The sequence below is a fragment of the Hyperolius riggenbachi genome, chromosome 6 (genome assembly GCF_040937935.1).
Source record: "Hyperolius riggenbachi isolate aHypRig1 chromosome 6, aHypRig1.pri, whole genome shotgun sequence".
NCBI lineage: Eukaryota > Metazoa > Chordata > Amphibia > Anura > Hyperoliidae > Hyperolius > Hyperolius riggenbachi.
Genome location: NC_090651.1, coordinates 53703145 through 53728714, shown reverse-complemented (window position 1 = coordinate 53728714; position 25570 = coordinate 53703145). Strand labels below are relative to the sequence as shown.

At 44.8% G+C, this 25570-nt stretch overlaps 1 protein-coding gene across 12 annotated transcripts in view; it reads left to right on the top strand.

The window, feature by feature from the left end:
* The window catches only part of SGIP1 (SH3GL interacting endocytic adaptor 1), a 206634-nt gene that overhangs the window by 33487 nt on the left and 147577 nt on the right, over nucleotides 1-25570 (top strand). For all 12 annotated transcript variants that reach the window (XM_068239286.1, XM_068239287.1, XM_068239280.1 and 9 more), the window contains exons 2-3: nucleotides 14892-14955; nucleotides 23946-23970. In XM_068239286.1, the coding sequence (XP_068095387.1) occupies nucleotides 14892-14955; nucleotides 23946-23970 (89 nt within the window). The remainder of the gene's footprint in view (nucleotides 1-14891; nucleotides 14956-23945; nucleotides 23971-25570) is intronic.

Here is a 25570-nt window from a genome sequence, read left to right as displayed (position 1 = left end):
CTTTGCTGATGGGACAGCCTCCCCTCTCTCCCAGTGCTTTGCTGAATGGACTGCCTCCCCTCTCTCCCAGTGCTTTGCTGATTGGACTGCCTCCCCGCTCCAGCTCCCTACAAAGCTCAGATTCATGGCTGACAGGATTGCTCCTATATACTGTACTCATGATCTGTTATCTGCAAGTTAGCTCTGACGACTTCTATAACCCTTTCCTGCCTGTGCCTACATCATTATTATTGGACCGTATGGGTACATCATGATTTTGTACATCATGATGCAAGTACACTTTAACGGCTGTATATTTTGGTATTTTTCTAGGGAATGAAGGCTAGATTTTTATACCAGACAGGAAAATGTCAGTTTATTGATGAAGAGTTCCCGTGTCCAGGGAGACGGATTCTGTCAGGAACACTCCTCATTGTCTGATTTATGAAATATGTCTTTTGTGCCATTCAGTGAATTCTCAGCGTTTGGGGTTGCCATGGTGATTGCTCAAGGTCGTCTTTTGTGTACGCAGCAGAGGATGACTATTCAGAGAACTTGTAATGTGCTGTAATTGTTGCCTTGAATTAAAGTAAGTTCACCTAGGCATTATCTAGGAGCTGAAGCCAGATCCATTATGATAATTCAGAAAAGTCCATTACAGAAGCTGGCAGGGGGGTTACCTGCTATAGATATTCAGAAAATGTAAATGCGTTATACAGACATGCAGCGGTCATTGCCTAGTCCACATATTTACAGTTTAATGTGGACCTGAACTCTCGCATAAGATAGAAGGAAAACCTAGAGAAATGCAGCCTGTATGTATTCAGCGAGTCTAGCTTGTCTAATTCCCCCTAATCTGTGACTGATCACAAGTTGTAATTTGATCTCTTCCCCTGTGTCAGCTGACTGCCATGGCAGATAAGCTCATTTGAGAGAACAGGATATTAACAATATGTCTGCTTCCATGAAAACATTTTTTTTTGCGGGAATTGTATTAGCTGTAACAAAGAAATGTTTTTCTTTAAATGTTATTATGCTGATGCTTATCTTTTAGAGCAAAGAGGAAGTTCTGAGTTCAGGTCTGCGTTAAGCCCCCTCTACACCATTCAATTCCAGGCACGATCGATCAAATTTGATTGGATTGAATTCGATTAGATCGATTAAATCCGACATGTCCGATCGGGATTACATCGGTCGTGTGATCGATTTTGGCTAGTTTTCAATGCAGATCGATCACACGATTGATCTGACATGTCGGATTTAATCGATCTAATTGAATTATATTCAATCGAATTCGATCAATCTCGTCTGGAATTGAATGGTGTAGAGGGGGCTTTAAGGCTGTGGGGTCTGCACAAAAACCATCTGATTCCAAGTACCCAAAATTCCTCTGACTCCTCGACTCTGACTCCACAGCCCTGGTTAGTTTGGTATGTTTGCTTGGGAGGGGGTGGTTTGAATAGATCAGGAAAGAAATACTGTGAGGTTTTTTTGTTTTTTTACTCACCTGGGGCTTCCTCCAGCTCCTTGCAGCCGACTGTCCCATGCTGACCGCTCCGCTCTCCGCCGCCGTCCTGGGCTCCCTGCACGGTGCAGAGGACGACCTCAAGGTCGTTCTTACTGCGCCTGCAAGAAGCGCCACTGTCAAACCCACGTTGTCCGCGGCTTACTGCGCAGGCACAGAACTACTAAGCCGTGGACAACGTGGGTTTGAATGACAGTGGTGCTTCTTGCAGGCGCAGTAAGAACGACCTCGAGGTTGTCCTCTGCACCGTGCAGGGAGCCCAGGACGGCGGCGGAGAGCGGAGAGGTCAGCATGGGACAGTCGGCTGCAAGGAGCTGGAGAAAAGCCCCAGGTGAATATAGCTTTTTTATTGGAAATAAATTTTTTTTCAGTTTTGCGTCCATCCCTAATTACAAGCCCATAGTTTATAAAGTAACAGTGTTATACCCTCTTGACATAAATATTTAAAAAGTTCAGTCCCTAAGGTAACTATGTATGTATTTTTTTTAAATTGTAAATTTTTTTATTTTTTTTTAATTACAAAAAAAAATAAAATTGGGGAGTGTGGGAGGTAAGGAAATAATTTTTTGTGTAAAACTAGTTTATTTGTGTGTAAAAAATGCTTAGGGTGTAGTTTTACTATTTGGCCACAAGATGGCAACAGTAACTTTTTGTTTCATGCGACCTGCAAGCGTCCTTCCGGACGCTTGCAGGAAGTAGAAAGAGGCTGGGAGTTTGTTATTGCTCACAATGATCGCGCTGCTCAGCCGAGCGGCAGCGGATCATTGCGGGGCTCAGATCAACGAACGGGAATGGATTTTCCCGTTCGTTGATCTCTGGGCGAGCGGGCGGCGGCATGTTTACTAGCGGCGGGCGGCGTGTTTATGAGCGGGAGCGCGGGCAGTGCGCAAAGTACGGATTTCTCCGTCCCTGGGGGTTAAAGGATGGAAAAAGGGACGGAGAAATCCGTATGGGCAGGGGTAAAGTGGTTAATACAGTGCCTACAGAATGTGACCTAGGTTCATGTACTTTTATCGGCATTGTTTGGAGCCAACCATGATCTGTTATGACCATGCCCACTCACATGGGTCGTGCTTCATTTATTTTGCACAGGGGCCCATCGTTGGATTTGTACGCCACTGGCTGCCAGGCAACTGGTATTGCTTGAAATGAAATAGATATGGCAGCCTCCATGTTCTTTTCACTTCAAATGTCCTTTAAAATCTTCTGTCCAGATGGATTCAGCTAACATGAGATGACTTAAAGAGGCACTGTAGTGACATATAGTTGAATGCAGTACATTATTCAGGATACCCATATTTTGGTTTCGGCATCAGAAACTCTTCCTATATTTATATTGCTGTAAATTGGTAGCCCTGCCCTCCCAGTGATGTCACAGCCTAGGCTGTTAAGCTATGTGGAATTCTTCCAAAGCATTATAGGAGATTAGGTGGTGGCTGGATGGTGTAATGGTTAAGGGCTCTACCTCTGACACAGGAGGCCTGGGTTCGAATCTCGGCTCTGCCTGTTCAGTAAGCCAGCACCTATTTAGTAGGAAACCTTAGGCAAGTCTCCCTAACACCAAAGAGCGCGTCCTAGTGGCTGCAGCTCTGGCACTTTGAGTCCGCCAGGAGAAAAGCGCGATATAAATGTTATTTGTCTTGTCTACTTACTTCTACTGGCTTTGGAACAAATAGTAAATGGCTATTGCTCAGAGATGCATCTGCCAGCAGTAAAGATGTCACCACATACAGTATAATACATTTCAGAATGTAAATTGGGATGAGGAAGATCTTAATTTGATTTACAAAGTAATATTGTAAATAAAATTTTAATTACATTATTTTTAGTACAGTTCTTCTTTAAAGGGAACCTGAGATGGGGGCCCCACAATTAAAATATACATCCCTGGGGCTTACTTCAGCCACCTCCGGTCTGATCGCTCCCACTGTGTCTTCTTCTTCCTCTCCGTTCGCCTGCAGTTGGCCCCGGAATGTCCTCCGGTACGGGGCCAGCTGTGCATGCGGGAAGCCCCAGGTATGGGGAGCGGCACCCCTCCCAGATTTACACATCACTATTGAAAATACTACCATCCGCTCTACCTCTCAAGTCCACTGTCTAGGTGGACTCTGCACTCTTCACTTTTCCTTTACACCCCACATCCAAAGTATTCCCCCGATCTTGCAATTTTCACCTCCTCAACATCTCCAGTATCCGCTCCTACCTGTCCCCTGACACCACTAAACTCCTCATCCACGCCCTTGTCATCTCTCGCCTGGACTACTGCAATTCTCTTTTGTCTGGCCTCCCCTCTAACCGTATTGCCCCACTTCAATTGGTAATGAATGCGGCAGCCAGACTGATAGATTATTCTCATCGCAGCGCCTCTACTACTCCGCTTTGTAAAGCCCTACACTGGCTCCCCATCAGCTTTAGGATCAATTTCAAAATCCTGTGCTTGGCCTACAAATCAGTGCACAAGACATGCCCAACCTACATCTCTGATCTGGTCCACAGGCATATACCAGCCCGCCCTCTCCGATCCTCCAGTGACCTGCGCCTAGTCGCACCACGCATATCTCTCTCCCATGCACGATTGCAGGACTTCACCAGGGCTTCTCCCACTCTCTGGAACTCGCTTCCACCAGCCATCAGACTCGCCCCCACCTTTAATACCTTCAAACAAGCCCTCAAGACTCACCTTTTCATGCTCGCATACCCCCCTACATCAGCACCATAATACGTTCTGTTGGACACCCTCACAACAGATGCACCTATTGTCTCCACCCCTACTCTTTAGATTGTAAGCCTCTAGCAGGGCCCTCCTCCCTAGTGTTTCCAGCTTGATTATGCAATCCTACTGTCAATCGCCCCTCTTGTGCACTAGAACAGTCTCTATTTTGATGCTATTGTGCAGCGCTGCGTAATATGTTGGCGCTTTATAAATACAATAAATATTAATAGTGTATCTATTATGGGGGTGCCCCGTCTTAGGGCGGGTTAATGAGATGCTAATAAGTTTATTATAATGTTATGCTTATTTGTGCGTTGCTGCATGTCTCATACAATAATATGGGTTGTAACAGACCATGGTATTCAAATGCGTCTTCTGCAGTGTGTTTCTGGATGTTGTGTGTAATGAGGAACATGTTACCATGGCAATTCTATATGCCATGAAAAGTAAAATGCATGTTGTGCTATGTCCGTGCGTAGCATTGTGTGTTATGTCCGTGCGTAGCATTGTGTGAACTTAGCCTGAAATTTGTGTACTCTGTTTGTTTGAACTCTGTTAAAGGAAACTTTAGTTACCCCAAAAAAAAAACCTTTAGGGGATTCTTACATTGGGAGGTGGAAACCCGTGGATACTAACAAGGCTTCTCCCGTTGTCCTCTATCCCATGGTGGCAACACTAGAAACGGGGGGAATGTAATTATTCACCTTCTCTGGCTCCTGCACAGGTGTAGTAGCGGCTCTCCGTTCGGGCTTAGGCGGAAATGGCTGGGCTGAGCCAGATCGGGAAATGGTTCGGGCTGAGCCAGATCGGGCCTGCCCTGCTGTGCAGTTTCTCCAAGATGATCCAGCACAGCTCTTTTAATCAGAAAATTATTTTATTGGGTCATAAAAAGTACAAACACTGTAGCTGCATAGTGGCTACGGTCCACTGTTTCGGACCATCACAGTCCTTGTTCACGCCACACAGCCAAATGAACAACTGCAAACATGCTCCTTATATAGTCAAAGCTATGACATGGCAACCAATCAGAGGAACCTATGCAAATGACTGGACCTGATGGCTTTTTGATAGCGCTTTTAAATTTGATTTTGCGGGAGAATTATTTTTCTTTTGAGGGTCGATTTTTTTTTTTTTTTTTTTTTTTTTTTTTTTTTTTGCTGCAGTGACGCGGTACCGCCACGTGGCCCCTTCTTATGCCAATCTTTTTATGGGTCTCTGGGAGGAGGCCTTTGTATACCATGACCCACTGTTCAGGATGTACGCCAGAGGATGGTGGCGGTACATCGGTGACATTTTTTGTTTGTGAGCGGGGCCACGTTCGACCCTAACAGCGTTTGTTGACAATTTACATAGCAAATGCAGATATATTCGCTTGGTGGTTAACGCGGACCGGGAGAAGGTGTCCTTTTTGGATACGTGTGTCTTTAAGAAGGATGGGAAGCTTAGCACAGACCTGTTTGTTAAAAGTACGGACAGGAATTCGGTGCTTCATTTTGATAGCTTCCATCCACGTCATCAGGTGGTCAGCATTCCTAATAACCAGTATGATCGGGTGTCAAAAATTGTTGGTGACACTCAATTGAGGGAAAGGAGATTGGTTGAGATGGGCAGGAAATTCCAGTCTAGAGGTTATCCCTCTGATACACTAATGAGCTAACAAAAGAGAAAAAACAAATTGGGTAACAGGGGTAGGAATGAGGGACGAATAGCATTCATCTCTACTTTCAATACTATTAGTGATGAGGTACAACGTATTGTTACCAAACATTGGCGCACCCTTAAAGAGTAACTGTCAGGCTGCAAAAGCTAATTTAAACCTCTATTCTCCTGTGTTAGACAGTTTAGAAGGAAGCCAAAAAGGCAATACTGCAGTTAAAAATCTCTCTTACTTTAGATGTTTGCTGACAGCAAGGCTCCGTATTCCCAGGCTCCTAAGGAGGACGCAAGCTGAATAACAGATACTGCAAAGCATTCTGGGGCCCTCCCCTGGCTGCTAGTGAGGCTCAAGTTTCAACAGCATGTAACAGTCTAGCTCACAGCACTAATAAATCTCGGGCAGAGTACACTGCAGGAGACCGCTATTGTTCCTAGCCACATGGCTAATTAATATTCACTGCACAGTAGTGTTATTCATTACCAGCGTTTGTGAGAGTGGAATCATCAGAAAGCAGGCAGGACATGACGACACATTTGGCTTCATAGGAGACAGACAAACATGGAACCTGCCATAAGCTGTCAGGAGCATCATTCTCTGCAAATACTATATAAAAATTATGTGAAGTACAAACGTGGACAGTGAAATGCATATGTAATGTAAGTACAGCCAATCTTTAGCTACTGATATATGTGTTTATTTTCTCTGAGACCTTATACCTAACAGCTCCTCTTTAAAGATTCCCTCCCACATGTTCCTGAATTCCAGCAGCCTCCTTTATTTTCCTACAGAAGGGCCCCCTCGTTAAGATCCAAGCTTGTTCACTCAGACCCTAATCGTGGGTCTAATATACAGGTGCCTCGTGTGTGTGGTACTTTCCCTTGTCTCAGCTGCCACATGTGCCATAGCATTATTAGAGGTGATGTTTTTTCTCACCCCTCTTCCGGTAAAAGATATGCGATTAGAGGTCGCTTTTCTTGTTGTTCACGCTTTGTTGTTTATATGCTTAAATGTCCATGTGGCAGCTGCTACGTGGGAAAAACCACACAGGAGCTCAAAGATCGTGTTTCTAAACACAAATCCAATATCAGGGGTAGAAGCTTGGATCATGTAGTTTCAGGGCATTTTGTCCAATTTAGACATGATGTCAGTCAGCTTAGAGTTCAAGTAATTGATGGGGTGCCCCGTGGGTTTATTGGTGATAGGGGTAGAAAACTGTTAAAAAGAGAGGCGCGTTGGATAAGGGAATTGGGGACTATTGGTCGTGGGGGATTAAATAAGGAATACGATTTAAATTTTGTATGGTAGATGTCCTATGGTTCTGGGTCTGTTGTTTTGGGGGTGCCTTTTGGGTCCCTTTCTTATTGTCATTTTTGTATCGTATGTTCTTTTGCACTTTTTTACCATGCATTATAGAACTAGGGGTGTTATTTTATGGGTTGAATCCAGGTCACCTATTGATAGCATTGGGCATGCGTACTTTTGTTTGTTTCAGTTCCGTATTTTGATATGCGTACAATGCGTCTGTTTTTCCGCATCGCGGTGGCAATAGGACGCGTGCAGAGGCGTCATTGCGTACGTCTTTCCGCATTGGCGGTCATGTAACGTTGGTTGCCATGGCGACGGCGGGCAGCGCTCGGTGTACTTTTATTTGCAGTTTTATATTGCGTGTGACACATCTATGCCCATGCCCTCTGCATCATGATGCCCTGGACTCCTCCCCGGATCATTTTAGACTTCTAACAGGTGGAATAGATCAGAGTTAGAAATGTTTCTATTTACATGTTTATGTTGCTGCAATGACATCATGCATTTCAAAATGTTTGACCAATGGAGTGAGAGGGCGGTACCCTTTGTGGACAAGCCCTGTAGTTCCCCATCAGGTCCAGTCATTTGCATAAGTTCCTCTGATTGGTTGCCATGTCATAGCTTTGACTATATAAGGAGCATGTTTGCAGTTGTTCATTTGGCTGTGTGGCGTGAACAAGGACTGTGATGGTCCGAAACGGTGTACCGTAGCCACTATGCAGCTACAGTGTTTGTACTTTTTATGATCCAATAAAATAATTTTCTGATTAAAAGAGCTGTGCTGGATCATCTTGGAGAAACTGTTCGCTATACCCTGTCTCACACATCTTTGTGGCTGCCCTGCTGTGCAGGCACGAGTCGGGAAGCTGCTACTGTGTCTGCGCTGGAGTCGGGGAAGGTAAATATTGCAGGTGCTACTGTGCCTGTGCCACAGCCGACATCCCTTGTCTGCTCTGGTTTCGGGGGAGCCAGCAAAGCCACCGTGGGACGGAGGAGTGCAGGGGAAGCCTCATTGGGACCCTGAGGCTTCCCCATCCCGAGGTAAGTACCCCCCAGGGGACTTTTTTTTGTTACAGTGTCTTTAAAACAAATCTATAGGGAAAATACATTTAAGATAATGAATTTGATGTGTAATACAGATAATAATAGAATGTTAGTAGCAAAGGAAAGAGTCCAATGAGATTGGCTCACAGTAATCACGGGGTTAGGAGCCAATAAAATCGACTTCCGACCGGCTCACAGATCTCTGCTGTCACAGCAGTGTGTGTGAGCTGCAGCGGCAGGAGATCGGTGGTAGTAGCAGGCCTGTGCGGCATGCGAAATTTGAAATCTACACCCTGGCAGGCTCATGGTACCCATACACTGTACAATAAAAACGTTAGCTTTTTTCTTTTTTTGACCAACACAATCGAATGAAAATGAAAAAGAATCCTTTTTTTTTATCAAGAAAAACTAACGATTATCCCTGGTTTTTTTTTCTATAAAAATCTGATTAGACATGTTGGAAAAATCTTTATGTTCGATCTAACGGAATAATCAAACTAAATTATCTAATGGTGAAAAAAAAGAAAAATTGTACCATGTATGCCTATACCTTTAGGTGGACACAAACAGTGTAGATTTCAACTACCCCCATCCACAAGCAGTTAAAGCAGTTAGTCAAAAGCAGTCATAAACTTTTTAGGTGGCCTGATTAAGAACTACTTAGGCTCTTGCATTACCATATACCATTTGTGTTGCATGGCACAGCACTGATGCACATGGAGCTGTTTGTTTCTTACAGGCTGCATTGATTGCTTTTATCTGTTAGGTCACATGATGCACATGTCCTGGAGCTGTATGTGCTTCTTGCAGGCTGCATTGACTGATTTTGCCTGGCAGGTCACATGATGCACATGGTCCTGGGGCTCTTTGTGTTTCTTGCAGGCTGCATTGACTGCTTTTGTCTGGCCGTTCACATGATGCACATGGTCCTTGAGCTGTATGTGCTTCTTGTAGGCTGCATTGACTGCTTTTGTCTGGCAGGTCACATGATGCACATGGTCCTTGAGCTGTATGTGCTTCTTGTAGGCTGCATTGACTGCTTTTGTCTGGCAGCTCACATGATGCACATGGTCCTGGGGCTGTTTGTGTTTCTTGCAGGCTGCATTGACTGCTTTTGTCTGGCAGGCCAAATGATGCACATGGTCCTGGGGTTGTTTGTGTTTCTTGCAGGCTGCATTGACTGCTTTTGTCTGGCAGGTCACATGATGCACATGGTCCTGGGGCTCTTTGTGTTTCTTGCAGGCTGCATTGACTGCTTTTGTCTGGCAGGTCACTCTTTTCCTCTGTATTTGGTTTTACACTCACTTGCAGTCGTCAGGCAGAAGAATCCTGATAAAGCTCCATTGATCTTTCAGTGGGTGTGAAGTCGATAGTTCTGCTGTTTGGAAGTAAAACAGAAGCAGATTGCCGGTGTGACTGTTTTTGGTAATTGTTTCAGCTTTTTCCTATCCATGTAGGGCCCTGCAAAGACCGTGTGATTTGCCTCGCTGGATTCACAGTAGCAGACAGCCAAGTCCAGACATTCAGTATTAGATAACCACAGGTGTATGCAGGCAATAGTCTTTTTAGCTTTTCTTGTGGAAGTTGACATTGCTGTTTTTGAGCGTCTCAGTTTTGGCACAACTAGTTTAGCATACACAAATATTAACCGTAGGAAAAGAGTTTACCATATCTCATCTGCGTCCGTAAAACCTTGCACAGATGTTGGCTTATCACCCAAAGCGATCATTTGTGATGGAATTGGGTGGCACTGGCATCATCCATCCTCTGCACCTATCATACCTCCCAACATTTTAAAATTAGAAATCGGGACACAGGCCACACCCCTAGCCACACCCCCTAAACACCCCCAAGTCACACCTACCAACGTTTTTTTGAAGATTTTTTTTTTTTTTAATATTGATGCCCTTATATTTTTTAATAAATATATCCCTCATATACCCTGCCCGTGGGTGGGGCTAACTGTAATGTAGTTATACCAGCTAATGTAGTTACATAAATAAATATGAAGTAAATGCACATGACAGACAGCGTTTCCCCAGTAAATGCATGAAATGAGACAGCGTTTCCCCATTAAATGCACATAAGAGACAGCGTTTTACCAGTAAATGCATGTAATGAGACAGTGTTTCCCCAGTAAATGCACATAAGAGACCGCTTTTCACCAGTAAATGCACATAAGAGACAGCTTTTCACCAGTAAATGCACATAAGAGACAGCTTTTCACCAGTAAATGCACATAGTGAGAGACAGCTTTTCACCAGTAAATGCACATAGTGAGAGACAGCTTTTCACCAGTAAATGCACATAATAAGAGACAGCTTTTCACCAGTAAATGCACATAATGACAAACAGCCAGTTGTCCCCAGTATATGTAGCCAGAGTTATATGTGCCCAGTATATGTAGCCAGAGGTATACGTCCCCAGTATATGTAGGCAGGGGTATATGTGCCCAGTATATGTAGCCAGGGGTATATGTGCCCAGTATATGTAGGCAGGGGTATATGTGCCCAGTATATGTAGCCAGAGGTATATGTGCCCCAGTATATTGTAGCCAGGTGTATATGTGCCCCAGTATATTGTAGTCAGGTGTATATGTGCCCCAGTATATTGTAGCCAGGTGTATATGTGCCCCAGTATATTGTAGCCAGGTGTATATGTGCCCCAGTAAATTGTAGCCATGTGTATATGTGCCCCAGTATATTGTAGCCAGGTGTATATGTGCCCCAGTATATTGTAGCCAGGTGTATATGTGCCGTCCCCCCCCCCCCCCAGGAGGAGAGAGCGAGGGAAGGAGAGCGGTGGAGAAGGGGGGCCATCTCCCCCCCCTTCCCTCACCTTAGGGTGCTCTCGCTGTCCCCTCCAGAATGAAGTGCGGTGGCTGGCAGAGGGGCGGAACTTACCTTCCGTGTCCTCCGTCTGGTCTCGTCGCCGGCGCGGGATGATTTGCCACTACTCTGGTCTGATCCAGACCAGAGCAGCGGCTGCTGCACCAGAACTTCCGGCCGGCACATGGAGCGACACGGAAGGTAAGTCCCGCCCGCTGCCAAACGCTGCCGCACACACTGATCGGAGGAGAGAGCGAGGGAGGGAGAGCATCCTAAGGTGAGAGAAGGGGGGGAGATGGCGCCCTTCTCCGCCGGTGCCCACCGCTTTCCCTCCACTGCGCTGCTCTCCTCCTGCTAAGGGCGGCTGTCAATACTGACAGCCGCTTGGGACTTGGGGGGCTCTTACCGGGATAGCGGGAGAGCCCCCCCAAATCGGGAGAATCCAGACGAAAACGGGACGGTTGGGGACTATGACCTATGGCCCCTCTTCCATGGGAAGCTGAAGGTGGTTGATTCACAGCTGTTAGCTGTTTCCCATTCACCAGCTGGGCACTTGGTAGTGCTCAGCATGGGCATTGGAAAGCCCCCCCCCCCTCCCCCCCGCCATGGACTCAATGGACTCACATCTGAGGAGGGCTGCAGCCCTTTTCTTTTAGGCCCCATTCACACTTGCATTTTGGCAAGTAAACGGATCGGATCAGGACCTGATCCTGATCAGAACCATACGGTTCCGATCCGGATCCGGTCCGTTTGTATCAGGCATGCATCGGGCTGCCATCCGGATCCGTGGGCAAAAAATAGTGAAATTTAAATAAAAAATTGTTGGGGTCAGCAGAAGGTGCACCTGGTGCACCTGTAGAATCAAGTTCCTCCGCTGTAGGCCTCACCTCCACCTCCGACATTCTGCCAAACAGCTCCGGCATGTCTGTCACTGCTGCTCCACTCCAGACATGCTTGGCCCATGTGTCCCCATCCGAAATGGCCGCTTGGATACGCATAGGAAGTGGGGTAGAACGTCAGGTTTTTGTAGGCAGTGTGTTCTGTGCCTTCCGTTCCCCATTGGTTTCTGTGTTCCGGATGGTGCTGTCAGGCTCCGGTCCGGCTCCGATCCGGGTGCGTGGGCCGGAGATCCAGACCCAAAAAATAGCGCATGTTGGAAAAGTGTCCGGATCCGGTCTGGCTCCGTACTGTACGGAACGGACACGTGTGAACGTCCGCATAGACTTTGCATTGCTATGCGGAACGTACGTTCCGCTTGTACAGTATGCGGTCCGGATCAGATCAGGAAAATCCGGACAGGGAACGCTAATGTGAACCGGGCCTTATGCTGCTGGCTGACATCAAGCGATGACATGCATGGTGTCATTAAGGCTACTATTTGGCTGCTTTAAATTGCAGCTGAAAGGCATCGAGGGTGCTGAACTGCCTGACTAACTGTGGAAAAGGGGTCTTATTTAAGAGGAACTTTAACCTAGGATTGACCAACTACATAAGCCCAAACTACATAATATACTAAAAACTAAAATACAATTTTTCCAGGAGCTTTATGTAAGTTGCTTCCAACCCTTCCGATCTGTGTATTAAAGTGCATTTAGTTACGGGTTGCATGGATCGACCTGGCTTCACAGATCTCCCCTCTCTGGAGCATGGAGAAGCCGTCCTGGTTAATGACATCAGCTGAAATATTAATGAAGAGATCATGTGTGCTTTTCCTCTGCACAGTAATGGATCGTGTTTAATGCATTACTGCCCAGCGGTGTAATGCTGCTTTCACTGATGTGTCACTATAGCGCACCAGGGTGACCAGACGCAGCACTGTAGCTACGGGTGCGGGGAAGCCAAATGTTAAAGTGGGACGATATTAACTCCTCCATATTAACTGAAAAATATCAAATAAATCATTCAGTGAGAAATGATTTGTTTATCTTACCTATCTTGTTGTTCTTAGCGTTCACTGTCAGATTTAAGAGAAATGTGATATGAAAAAAGAAAATATTTATACAGGTTTCCATCATTACTGGTTTTTGTGATGCTAAAACTGACATCACTTCTGACCCCCATCCCCCATCCCCCCTTTTAACACAGCTTAGTGTTAAAGGAAACCTGAGATTTGTTAAAAGAAGAAATGTATCCTTTGGGCTTCCTCCAGCCCCCTTAAGGCTGATTGGTCCCTTACCGTCCTCCGCCGCTGCCTGGATACTCCGCTGTGGGTCCCAGTGATTCAGCCAGTTGGGGCGTAGTACACATGTGCAGCCCAGCTTTCTGCTTGCCCCTATCAAGCTCTCGTTGCTGGGAGAGATGGGAGCACGCGTGGCTGGCTGGCTGACTCTGACTGACTGACTGAATTACCGGGACCCATAGCGGAGTATTCAGGTGGTGGAAGAAGACAGCGAGAGACCAATCGGCCTAAAGGGGGCCGGAGGAAGCCCCGGGTATGTCTAATTTTCTTATTTTAACTCCTCTCAGGTACACTTTAATTTACTGTTTATTTAAAGTGGACCTGAACCTGCTCTTGCACAAGACAGAATGAAAACCGAGAAATGCACCCTCACTGCAGAGGGTCATCAGATCAGCGGAGAGGATCATCGGGAGATCCCTTCCCTCACTGGACCTCCTTTACCATTCCAGGCTGTACTCCAGAGCATTAAAGATCACCAACGATCCCTCACACCCAGGCTACCGCTTCTTTAGTCAGCTACCCTCGAACCGGAGGCTCCGGTTCCTGTCCATCTTCACCAAGACCTCAAGGCATAAAAACAGTTTCTTTCCCTCGGCTGTCAACCTCCTGAACTCTTTCCACGCAACTGCCCATCCCCACACCACAACACCATGTCTGCACTGAGGCACTCTGCATGTGAATAGACGGCGCCTTAGCTCAAGCTGAATTTTTCTGTTTGTGTTGTAACTTTTTGTGTTGTGTTGTAACTATGTTCTGACTGCTTGACTTGTCCTGTACCTGTATCTATATCCTGTATGAGTACCCTGTAACGTGCCAAGACCAATTCCAGGCACAATCCAGTCGTGCTTGGCGATAATAAAGATTCTTATTCTGATGTCCAATTCCCCCTCCTCTGTGACTAATCACCACTGTAATTTGATCTCTTCAGCTGTGTCAGCTCAGGAATCTCCTCTGACACAACAGAGCAGCTTATTGGTAAACACAGGATGTTATCAATGTCTGCTTCCATGAAAGCTGGAAGTACACGCATTGCAGATGTATTACAGGGTTTGTATCAGCTGTAACAAAAGAAATGTTTGTTTTTCTTTAAAGGTTATTAAGCTGTTGCTTATCTTTTAGAGCAGAGAGGAAGTTCTGAGTTCAGGTCCACTATAAGCCTGCACATAGATTTTAAAATTGTACTGTTTATTTTTTCTGTCTTTTAAAACAAAATGGAAAAACCTTAGTGTTTTACCACTTACGGTAGTACAGCTGTGTTCTGAAGTATGCTTGGTATAGGTAAGATTTATACTGTACTTATAAGTGAGTTGTTGTATGGCCTCAGCTGTTTAAGGGTGGCGGCAATTTGAATGCTTAAAAATGGAACATGTAATGAAGGAAGGAAAATATTGCTATTCGGTGGTAGTTTAATGTGTCTCTTCTGGGACTACAGAGTAGATTTTCCTCCCACAGCTGAACAGCTGAGCACCGTCTCCCACAATTCCCTGGGGTCTAGCCTGGGGAACTTGTACGCGTTTCATGCTGCCCCAAAACCAGGGAACTTCACACTGCGCAGCCATTTCATTGTGATGTTGTCCTTCTCTTCATCCCCTCACTGCTTCTTCTGAAAGCATCCACTTTTAGATCAAAAGATGAATGTTTGCTTCTCTTGTCGCCCGCAGGACTGAAAAAACGTACAAGGAAAGCGTTTGGTATACGGAAGAAAGAAAAAGACACTGATTCCACGTAAGTGTGTTTTCTCACCTTTCCTGATCCCTCGAGATCATTGATCTAATGCTGGAAACACATGATGCAATTTCCCGTCCGACCGATGGGTGATTGGACAGGAAGTTGTATCGTGTGTACATGTCCGAATTGTTCCCGGTCAATAAAGGGATTCATTTTCCAATAATAACTTCGCAAAATGTATCCCTTTCTCGATCGAAAACAGACTGGACATGTCAGAAATAGTGATGATCTAACAGATGCAAATTTTTCTTAGTTGATTCAAATGCATGCAAATTTTTATGTAAGCCCAGGTTTACATTGATTGGTTGCTCTTCAAGCTGCATATATTTGCATAAAAATTTGCATCAACTCGGCAGAATTTGCATCTCTTTGATCATCCCTGGTCAGAAATAAGCGCCCGATTCCCGCCGATCGGACGAGAAATTGCATCGTGTGCTCCCAGCATTAAATCCCAGTATAGGCTCCGTTTTTAACATCCATACAAAAAAGGTACAACACAAATAAAAAGATGCACAATGTATTGAGTTTTATGTCCTCCGTGACCCACAACTGCATATTCACTCCCAGTGACACTTCTGTTACCCAGATGGAAGAGAGTACCGTAATTGGCCTGCCACCTGAACTCATGCCACCCAGCTAACAGCCAATTGTGGCTTTGAAGGACAACTGAAGCGAGAGGGATATGAAGGCTGCCATACTTATTTTCTTTTAAGCAATACCAGTTGCTTGGATATCCTTCTGATCTCTGCCTCTCATACATTTAGCCATACAGGTCCTTCTAAAAAAATTAGCATATTGTGATAAAGTTCATTATTTTCTGTAATGTACTGATAAACATTAGACTTTCATATATTTTAGATTCATTACACACAACTGAAATAGTTCAGGCCTTTTATTGTTTTAATATTGATGATTTTGGCATACAGCTCATGAAAACCCAAAATTCCTATCTCAAAAAATTAGCATATTTCATCCGACCAATAAAAGAAAAGTGTTTTTAAAACAAAAAAAAGTCAACCTTCAAATAATTATGTTCAGTTATGCACTTAATACTTGGTCGGGAATCCTTTTGCAGAAATGCAGAAATTGCTTCAATGCGGCGTGGCATGGAGGCAATCAGCCTGTGGCACGGTTTAGGTGTTATGGAGGCCCAGGATGCTTCGATAGCGGCCTTAAGCTCATCCAGAGTGTTTGGTCTTGCGTCTCTCAACTTTCTCTTCACAATATCCCACAGATTCTCTATGGGGTTCAGGTCAGGAGAGTTGGCAGGCCAATTGAGCACAGTAATACCATGGCCAGTAAACCATTTACCAGTGGTTTTGGCACTGTGAGCAGGTGCCAGGTCGTGCTGAAAAATGAAATCTTCATCTCCATAAAGCTTTTCAGCAGATGGAAGCATGAAGTGCTCCAAAATCTCCTGATGGCTAGCTGTATTGACCCTGCCCTTGATAAAACACAGTGGACCAACACCAGCATCTGACATGGCACCCCGGACCATCACTGACTGTGGTTACTTGACACTGGACTTCAGGCATTTTGCTATTTCCCTCTCCCCAGTCTTCCTCCAGACTCTGGCACCTTGATTTCCGAATGACATGCAAAAGTTGCTTTAATCCGAAAAAGTACTTTGGACCACTGAGAAACAGTCCAGTGCTGCTCCTCTGTAGCCCAGGTCAGGCGCTTCTGCCGCTGTTTCTGGTTCAAAAGTGGCTTGACCTGGGGAATGCGACACCTGTAGCCCATTTCCTGCACATGCCTGTACACGGTGGCTCTGGATGTTTCTACTCGAGACTCAGTCCACTGCTTCCGCAGGTCCCCCAAGGTCTGGAATCGGTCCTTCTCCACAATCTTCCTCAGGCTCCGGTCACCTCTTCTCGTGCAGCTTTTTCTGCTACACTTTTTCCTTCCCACAGACTTCCCACTGAGGTGCCTTGATACAGCACTTTGGGAACAACCTATTTGTTCAGAAATTTCTTTGTGTCTTACCCTCTTGCTTGAGGGTGTCAATGATGGCCTTCTGGACAGCAGTCAGGTCGGCAGTCTTACCCATGATTGCGGTTTTGAGTAATGAACCAGGCTGGGAGTTTTTAAAAGCCTCAGGAATCTTTTGCAGGTGTTTAGGGTTAATTAGTTGATTCAGATGATTAGGTTAATAGCTCGTTTAGAGAACCTTTTCATGATATGCTAATTTTTTGAGATAGGAATTTGGGGTTTTCATGAGCTGTATGCCAAAATCATCAATATTAAAACAATAAAAGGCTTGAACTACTTCAGTTGTGTGTAATGAATCTAAAATATATGAAAGTCTAATGTTTATCAGTACATTACATAAAATAATGAACTTTATCACAATATGCTAATTTTTTTAGAAGGACCTGTAGACCCTGAACATGCTGCAGATTAGGGGTTTCTGACATTATTGTCAGATCTGACAGATTGGCTGCATGCTTGTTTCTGGTGTTATTCGGACACTACTGCGCTAAATGGATCAGCAGGGCTGCCAGGCAACTTGGATTGTGTAAAAGGAAGTAAATATGGCAGCCTCCATGTTCTTCTAACTTCAGTTGTCCTTTAAGGCTGTACCTGGGGGTGTGGCTGACTGTGGGATTGGGTGAGTGACCATAGAGCTGGAATTTGTTGAGGATATGTGAAATGGCACTATGCATACTTTGAAGAGAACTCGAGCTGATAGGGATAAGGAGGTTAACCTATTTTTCATTTTTAAACAGTGCACATTGGCTGTCCAGCTGACCCTCTGCCTCTAATACGTTTAGCCATAGACCCCCGAACAAGCATGCAGATCACGTGACTTATTTTCAGGTGCATGATTCAGACACTTGTGAAGCCAGAATGATCAGCAGGACTGCCAGGCAACTTGTGCTTTTTAAAAGGAAATAAATATGGAAGCCTCCATCTGTCTATCACAATAGTTACATAGTTATTTTGGCTGAAAAAAGACATACGTCCATCGAGTTCAACCAGTACAAATGGGTTCCTTTATAGTTGTAATCTTGCAACATGCTTATAAATTGTCTTGCATATAAATTGATCTAAAAAGTGAAAGTAAAAGTGCATAGTAAAGAAAAAGAAAAGTGAAGATGGGAAAAGGAGAGGAGTATGAAATATTTAGAATAAGGTCCTGAGATGCGCAGGAGGTCCATCTCAATCATGAGGCACCTAATAGATACCTGTGTTAAATTTCAGCTATCGGGTGCCCAAGCAGTGATTTGGGTGCCCGATGCAGCAATACATTTTATGAATGTAGCCGATCTTCTACAACTATTGGTAGTTAGGATTAGGAATTGGGGAAGCACTGTTAGGCATTAGGTGAGGGTGAGGAGAGGGTGTTAGGCATTAGGTGGGGGCAGGGGTAAAGTTAGGCACCAACAGAGGGTTAGGTTTAGAATACTACCGTATTTTTCGGACTATAAGACTATCCTGATCATAAGATGCAACTAGGTGTAGAGGACAAAAAACAGGGGAAATAAATATGTATACTAAACCTGGGAGATTCATGGTGAAGGGGCATCTTGTGTCTTATGCCTCCTTTGTACCGCTTGTGCCCCCTATGTGTCCGCCTCTGTCCTCCTTGTGTTGTCCTCTATGCCCCTTTCGGTCCCCGTTTCCTCCTTTTGTCCCCGTTTCCTCCTCTGCATGGGCACAGTACAGGGAATCCCAGACATTGCGGCGGGTTGGAGGTTCGTATTGGCAGCCATTCACAAGTCAGGAACTCCCTTGAACTATAAGACACATTTACTTTTTTCCCCCACTTTTCCAAAAAATACAGTATATAGTAAAATATCGGTAACTTCAATTACTGATATTTTACTATTTGTGGCTTCTCCCGGTGCCCAGCTGATGCAGCGACACCGCTATACGTACGCCCTGAGATACCCTGCTGGGATAGAAATGTTAAAGGGTACCTGAAGTGACATAAGGTAAACATGTATATGTACACTCCCAATCCTACATAGAATAAATATCACAAGATATCCAATGTTGATGCAAAAAGTAGCCTCTTTTTTTTTTTTTTTTTTTTTTTTTTTTGTCATCAATACTCAGGCATCAGATAAGTACTCCACTTCATGTAGTTTTGTCAATCACACAGAGATCATACATTGCATAAAGATGACACTAGTTCATATCAAGCTATACCGAGAAATTCCTCAAGCTTTTATACAGAATAGGCGTATATTCACCCCATATAAGTCCATCTCTGCAGGCATACTAGTAGACTATATGCTGCATAAAGTGCTTTGGAAGATGACCGCGCTATTTAAATATGAATCTCATCATAGCTACACACTTGCATATAGCTGCATAGTTTGGTTAAAAAATAAGACCTCAGTCTATCAAGTTGAACCAGAATAAAGAAAATTGATACATCACTGTCCTGCACCCTCACATATCCCAACTGATCCAGAAGAAGAGGAAAATCCCTTACAAGGCTTGGGCTAATTTGCTTCAAAAGGGAAAAAGTTCCTCCTCGTCTCCAGATGGCAGTCAGAAGAAAATCCCTGGATCAACACCACAGGGAATTATCTAGTAATTATAGCCACGGATGTCCTTTAATGCAAGGGAAGCATCCAAGCCCGCTTTGAATGCAGATAAAGAACTTGACAAAACTACTTCCTGTGGCAAGATATTCCACATTTACTGTAAAGAACCCCTTTCTAAATATTTTCTCTCCATACACAGATCATGTTACCTTGTCCTTTGCACCAGCCTAGGGACGAAAAGCTATGTATTTCCCTCTGTTGAATTTATACTTGTTGCTCAGACTGCCGGAGGCTTCGGGAGCCCGAGTGCTCTCGAAGACATTTCGCTCCGTACTGCGCATGCACAAGTGTGTGAGAGAGCGCGTTCATGCAGGCGCAGTACAGAGCCACCCATCTTTGGTAGCGTTGGGGCTCCCGAAGACTTCGGAAGCTTCCCGTGTTGGCACAGAGCAGTCTCTGACCCATTGGTTGAAGACTGCTAAACAGGGCTGTGGAGTTGGAGTCGAGGAGTCGGAGTTGAGGCAATTTTGGGCACTTGGGGTCGGAGTCGTGGTTTCATAAACTGAGGAGTCGGAGTTGGGCGATTTTTGTACAAAATCCACACCCCTGTTAAATATTAGACTAAGGAGTCGGAGTCGAGGAGTCTGAGTCGGGGCCATTTTGGTTACCCGGAATTGGAGGTAGAGTCTGAGTCGTGGTTTCATAAACTGAGGAGTCGAAGTTGAATTTGGAAGATTTTTGTACCGACTCCACAGCCCTGCTGCTAACGGGCAACAGCGCTGGACCGCGGGGTCCAGAAGAGGAACGGGAAGGCTCTATAGCAGAGTTCCCCAACCCTGTCCTCAAGGCCCACCAACAGTACATGCTTTGCAGAAAACCACAAATATGTACAGGTGAGGTAATTAGTGTCTCAACAGAGATGATTAACTACCTGTGTGGATTTCTACAAAACATGCACCGTTGGTGGTACTTGAGGACAGGTTTGGTGAACACTGCTCTATAGGACCCAGAGCCTACCCTCTCCTTAGGTAAGTATGTTTTGTTTTGTTTTTTGGTTTTTAATTTAAATTTAGCTTCAGGTTTGCTTTAAAGCTTGATAAGAAATGAGATCTGTAAGTTACTAAATATTCCTTTTAACCCATATGATACTAAGCAGGACGAAAACTGCAGAGAAGAGTGCAGATGGATATGGATGCTTCCAAAGATGGACAGTTTAGTTAATACTGATAATGTCCTCATTGATCAGAAAGAGTTAGGGCCGCACAGTAGGTACTGTGGCAACAGGGCTGCACAAAAAGCACAAGGTTCATAGTCTGTATAAATATCAAATTATGGTTTACAAAAAGGCAAACTGTTGTTGGATTGCTGGAAGAAGTTGCTGTTGGAGGGTGTTTTGGTACCATTCTTTATTCATGGCTGTGTTTTTTGTAAAAATTGTGAGTGAGCCCACTCCCTTGGATGAGAAACAACCCCACATATGAATGGTCTCAGGATGCTTTACTGTTGGTGTGACACAGGACTGATGGTAGCGCTCACCTTTTCTTCTCCTGACATGCCTTTTTCCAGATGCCCCAAACAATTGGAAAGGGTCTTCATTGGATAATATGACTTTGCCCCAGTCCTCAGCAGTCCATTCACCATACTTTCTGCAGAAGATCAATCTGTCCCTGATGTTTGTTCTTTTGGGGGAGAGAAGTGGCTTCTTTGCTGCCCTTCTTGACACCAGGCCATCTTCCTAAAGTCTTCGCCTCACCGTGCGTGCAGTTGCGCTCACACACGCCACCATTCATGTGTGGGGTTGCTTCTCATCCAAGGGAGTGGGCTCACTCACAGTTTTGACAAAAAAACACAGCCATGAATAAAAAAAGGTACCAAAACAGCCTCCAACAGCAACTTCTTCCAACAATCCCACAGTTTGGTGAAGAACAGTGCATTTTCCACCACAATGGAGCACCGTGTCATAAGGCAAAAATGATAACTAAGTGGCTTGGGGACCAAGACGTTGAAATATTGGGTCCATGGCCTGGAAACTCCCCAGATCTTAATCCCATTGAGAACTTGTGGTCATTCCTCAAGAGGCGGCGGGAGGACAAACAAAAACCAACTAATTCTGAGAAACTCAAAGAAGTGATTATGAAAGAATGGGTTGCTATCAGTCAGGATTTGGCCCAGAAGTTGATTGAGAGCATGCCCACTCGAATTGCAGAGGTCCTGAAAAAGAAGAGCCAACACTGCAAATACTGACTCTTTGCATAAATCTCATGTAATTGTCAATAAAAGCCTTTGAAACCTCTGAAGTGCTCATAATTACAGTATATTTCAGTACATCACATAAACAACTGAAACAAAGATCTAAAAGCAGTTTAGCAGAACTTTGTGAAAACTAATATTTTTGACAGTCTCAAAACTTTTGGCCAGGACTGTAGCTTCACCCCCACCCTGAAGCCTATACTAAGCTGTTTATTATGTGCGCACACACACACACACACACACACACACACACACACACACACACACACACACACACACACACACACACACACACACACACACACACACACACACACTTCAATAAAAGATAGCAACACACACACACACACTTCAATAAAAGATAGCAACTGATTTGCATTTCATTGAGTGAAATAAGTTTTTGAACCCTCTAACAATAAAAGACTTAATACTTAGTGGAAAAAACCCTTGTTTGCAAGCACAGAGGTTAAACGTTTCTTGTAATTGATGACCAAGTTTGCACACATTTTAGGAGGAATGTTGGTCCACTCCTCTTTGCAGATCATCTCTAAATCCCTAAGGTTTCGAGGCTGTCTCTGTGCAACTCTGAGCTTGAGCTCCCTCCATAGGTTTTCTATTGGATTAAGGTCCGGAGACTGACTAGGCCACTCCATGACCTTAATGTGCTTCTTCTTGAGCCACTCCTTTGTTGCCTTTGCTGTATGTTTTGGGTCATTGTCATGCTGGAACACCCATCCACGACCCATTTTCAGTTTCCTGGCAGAGGGAAGGAGGTTGTCGTTCAGGATTTCACGATACATGGCTCCGTCCATTTTCCCGTTAATGCGATTAAGTTGTCCTGTGCCCTTAGCAGAAAAAGACCCCCAAAGCAAAATGTTTCCACCCCCATGCTTGACAATGGGGACGGTGTTTTGGGGGTCATAGGCAGCATTTTTCTTCCTCCAAACACAGCGAGTTGAGTTAATGCCAAAGAGCTCTATTTTGGTCTCATCAGACCACAGCACCTTCTCCCAGTCACTCACAGAATCATTCAGGTGTTCATTGGCAAACTTCAGACGGGCCTGCACATGTGCCTTCTTGAGCAGGGGGACCTTGCGAGCCCTGCGGGATTTTAATCCATTGCGGTGTAATGTGTTTCCAATGGTTTTCTTGGTGACTGTGGTCCCTGCTAATTTGAGGTCATTCGCTAACTCCTCCCGTGTAGTTCTAGGATGCTTTTTCACCTTTCTCAGAACCATTGACACCCCACGAGGTGAGATCTTGTGTGGAGCCCCAGAGCGAGGTCGATTGATGGTCATTTTGTGCTCCTTCCATTTTCGAACAATCGCACCAACAGTTGTCACCTTCTCTCCCAGCTTCTTGCTAATGGTTTTGTAGCCCATTCCAGCCTTGTGCAGGTCTACAATTTTGTCTCTGACATCCTTGGAGAGCTCTTTGGTCTTTCCCATGTTGGAGAGTTTGGAGTCTGCTTGATTGATTGATTCTGTGGACAGGTGTCTTTTATACAGGTTGACTAGTTAAGACAGGTGTCCTTAATGAGGGTGACTAATTGAGTAGAAGTGTCTAACCACTCTGTGGGAGCCAGAACTCTTAATGGTTGGTAGGGGTTCAAAAACTTATTTCACTCAATGAAATGCAAATCAGTTGCTATCTTTTATTTAAGGTTATTTTTTCGATTTTCCTTTTGATGTGCTATCTGCCACTGTTAAAATAAACCTACCATTGAAATGATACTGTTCTGAGACTTTTCATTTCTTTGTCATTGGACAAACTTACAAAATCAGTGAGGTGGTCAAATAATTATTTCCTCCACTGTGTGTATACACACACACACACGCACGCACGCACGCACGCACACGCACACACACACATATGCACACATATGCACACACGCACACACACTACACAGTAACAAACATTCTGCAGAGTTCACCTGCTAGTACTAAAGATGGTGCCATCTGTGATAAACTATCGGATGTAAATCAGGGAGAGGAAAGATATTTTTAATGGGAAAACACTGACTAAATATAAATTAATATTGTAAAACAATAAGAAATTGTATTCACTGTTATTAAGGTTACGGTTCCTTATTTGTTATTATAACCTCTTTGTTTCCAGCTTTCGGCAGTATGTTTTGGGAGCTACCATCTGAAAAGCATTTATTGTTGTTGTACTTCTGCTTCTTGTTCTGGGAACTGTGATCTCTGTCTCACCAGCTTCCTTCTTCTCTCCCAACAGGGGATCACCAGACCGAGATCCCAGTGTAAGTAAATAGCATCTACCCCTACATTGTAACATTGTCAAACTATGTTGTGCACTCCTTGTTTAGCTCTTTGTATTGAGGTTTAGGTTCTTGTAAGGTGGAATGCAAAAGTGTATCGGCCCAGTTAAAAATGTCCAGCTAAGCCAGGGATCAGGAACCTTTTTGGCTGAGAGACCCATAAACGCCACATATTTTAAAATGTAATTCCATGAAAGCCATACAATATGTTTCAAACTGGGATGGTAGGGCTCACGTCCCTGTTGCCATGTTGTATACAGTTGATCCTTTGGGCGGGGGAAGTGTCAGACACGTCTTCAGCTTCTCTTGGGTTTCAGCAACATCAGCAGCCAGACAGGAGAAATACCGACTAACAGCTTGTACTATTAGCTAGCTCACTTGGGGGTTGATTGACTTTGTAGGACGAGATCCCCACACTTCGGCCCAATAGGCTGCCTGTCAAGTAACAGGCAGCCTATTGGGCCAATCAAAGTGTGGGGCTCTCGTCCTACAAAATCACTGGACCTGACAGGGTCCAGAGTGGGACAAGTGGTACAGCCGTTCGTTTAGGGGTAATACGAGTAAGTTAGTAGTGCATGCTACAGCAGTAGTGTGCCTACTTTGAAAATTTTACTTGCACTGCAACATTAAGCTGCGTTGCTTTAACAGTGTAGCTTAGTGAATCAACCCCTACTGATTTGTCTGTGAGCCAGATGTAGCCATCAAAAGAGCCATATCAGGCTCCCGAGCTACAGGTTCCCTACCCCTTCCTCCTCCTTGTGTCTCCTACCTGATCACGCACCTCCATTACCGTACACTCATCCTATGGATCTGAGTGAACTCGACTTGCCTAATCTCCATGCTCCATCCAGAGACTGACTGTGCATTACCTTGTACTCATACTGTGCTGCGTGATCTGGTTTGCATGTATTTCTGTATTGTCTTATTGCTGTATGTCAGCCCTAAATATTGTCTGTAACCTTTACTAATGTCCAGCGATGCGTAATATGTTGGCGCTTTATAAATACAATAAACAATTGCTCATTGTGAAGTACCAGTATGGTGTTTTGTGGTGCACAGTGCCACTAGAATAAAAGCAGTGAGGAGCATGAATGTGTTTCCCTCTACACACTCACAAATGTCTTCCAAGCAGGGGGGTAACTAGAGGGGAGCAGGCCCTGCAGGGTGCCCATAGCTGTGGGTGGGGTGGGGGGAGCAACTACTAACCTTCCCTTCCTCCGATACAGGGGACTATACTTCAGATCAGGTGGTTTTGTGGCTGCACTTGTTACGGGTGTGAAGATCATGATGGCCACGCTTGTTTTATGACCCTTGTGAGATGGGCCCATAGCCGTAAAGGGCACCAAGGGGAGGCAAGGAAAGGGGTGTGAACATTTGGGGGTTCCCATCCCCATGAAAGTTTTGCTGTGGGGCCCCATGAATTGTAGTTATGCCACTGCTTCCAAGCATATATACAGTAACTACAGTATATCCCTGAGCTCACAGATGTGTGTAGAATGTCTCTTTTGTTGTAATAAACCCATTCTGTCTTAAAACATACAATCCAGATGAGTGGTGAAAAAGCAGCTCTATCCCGGTCAGC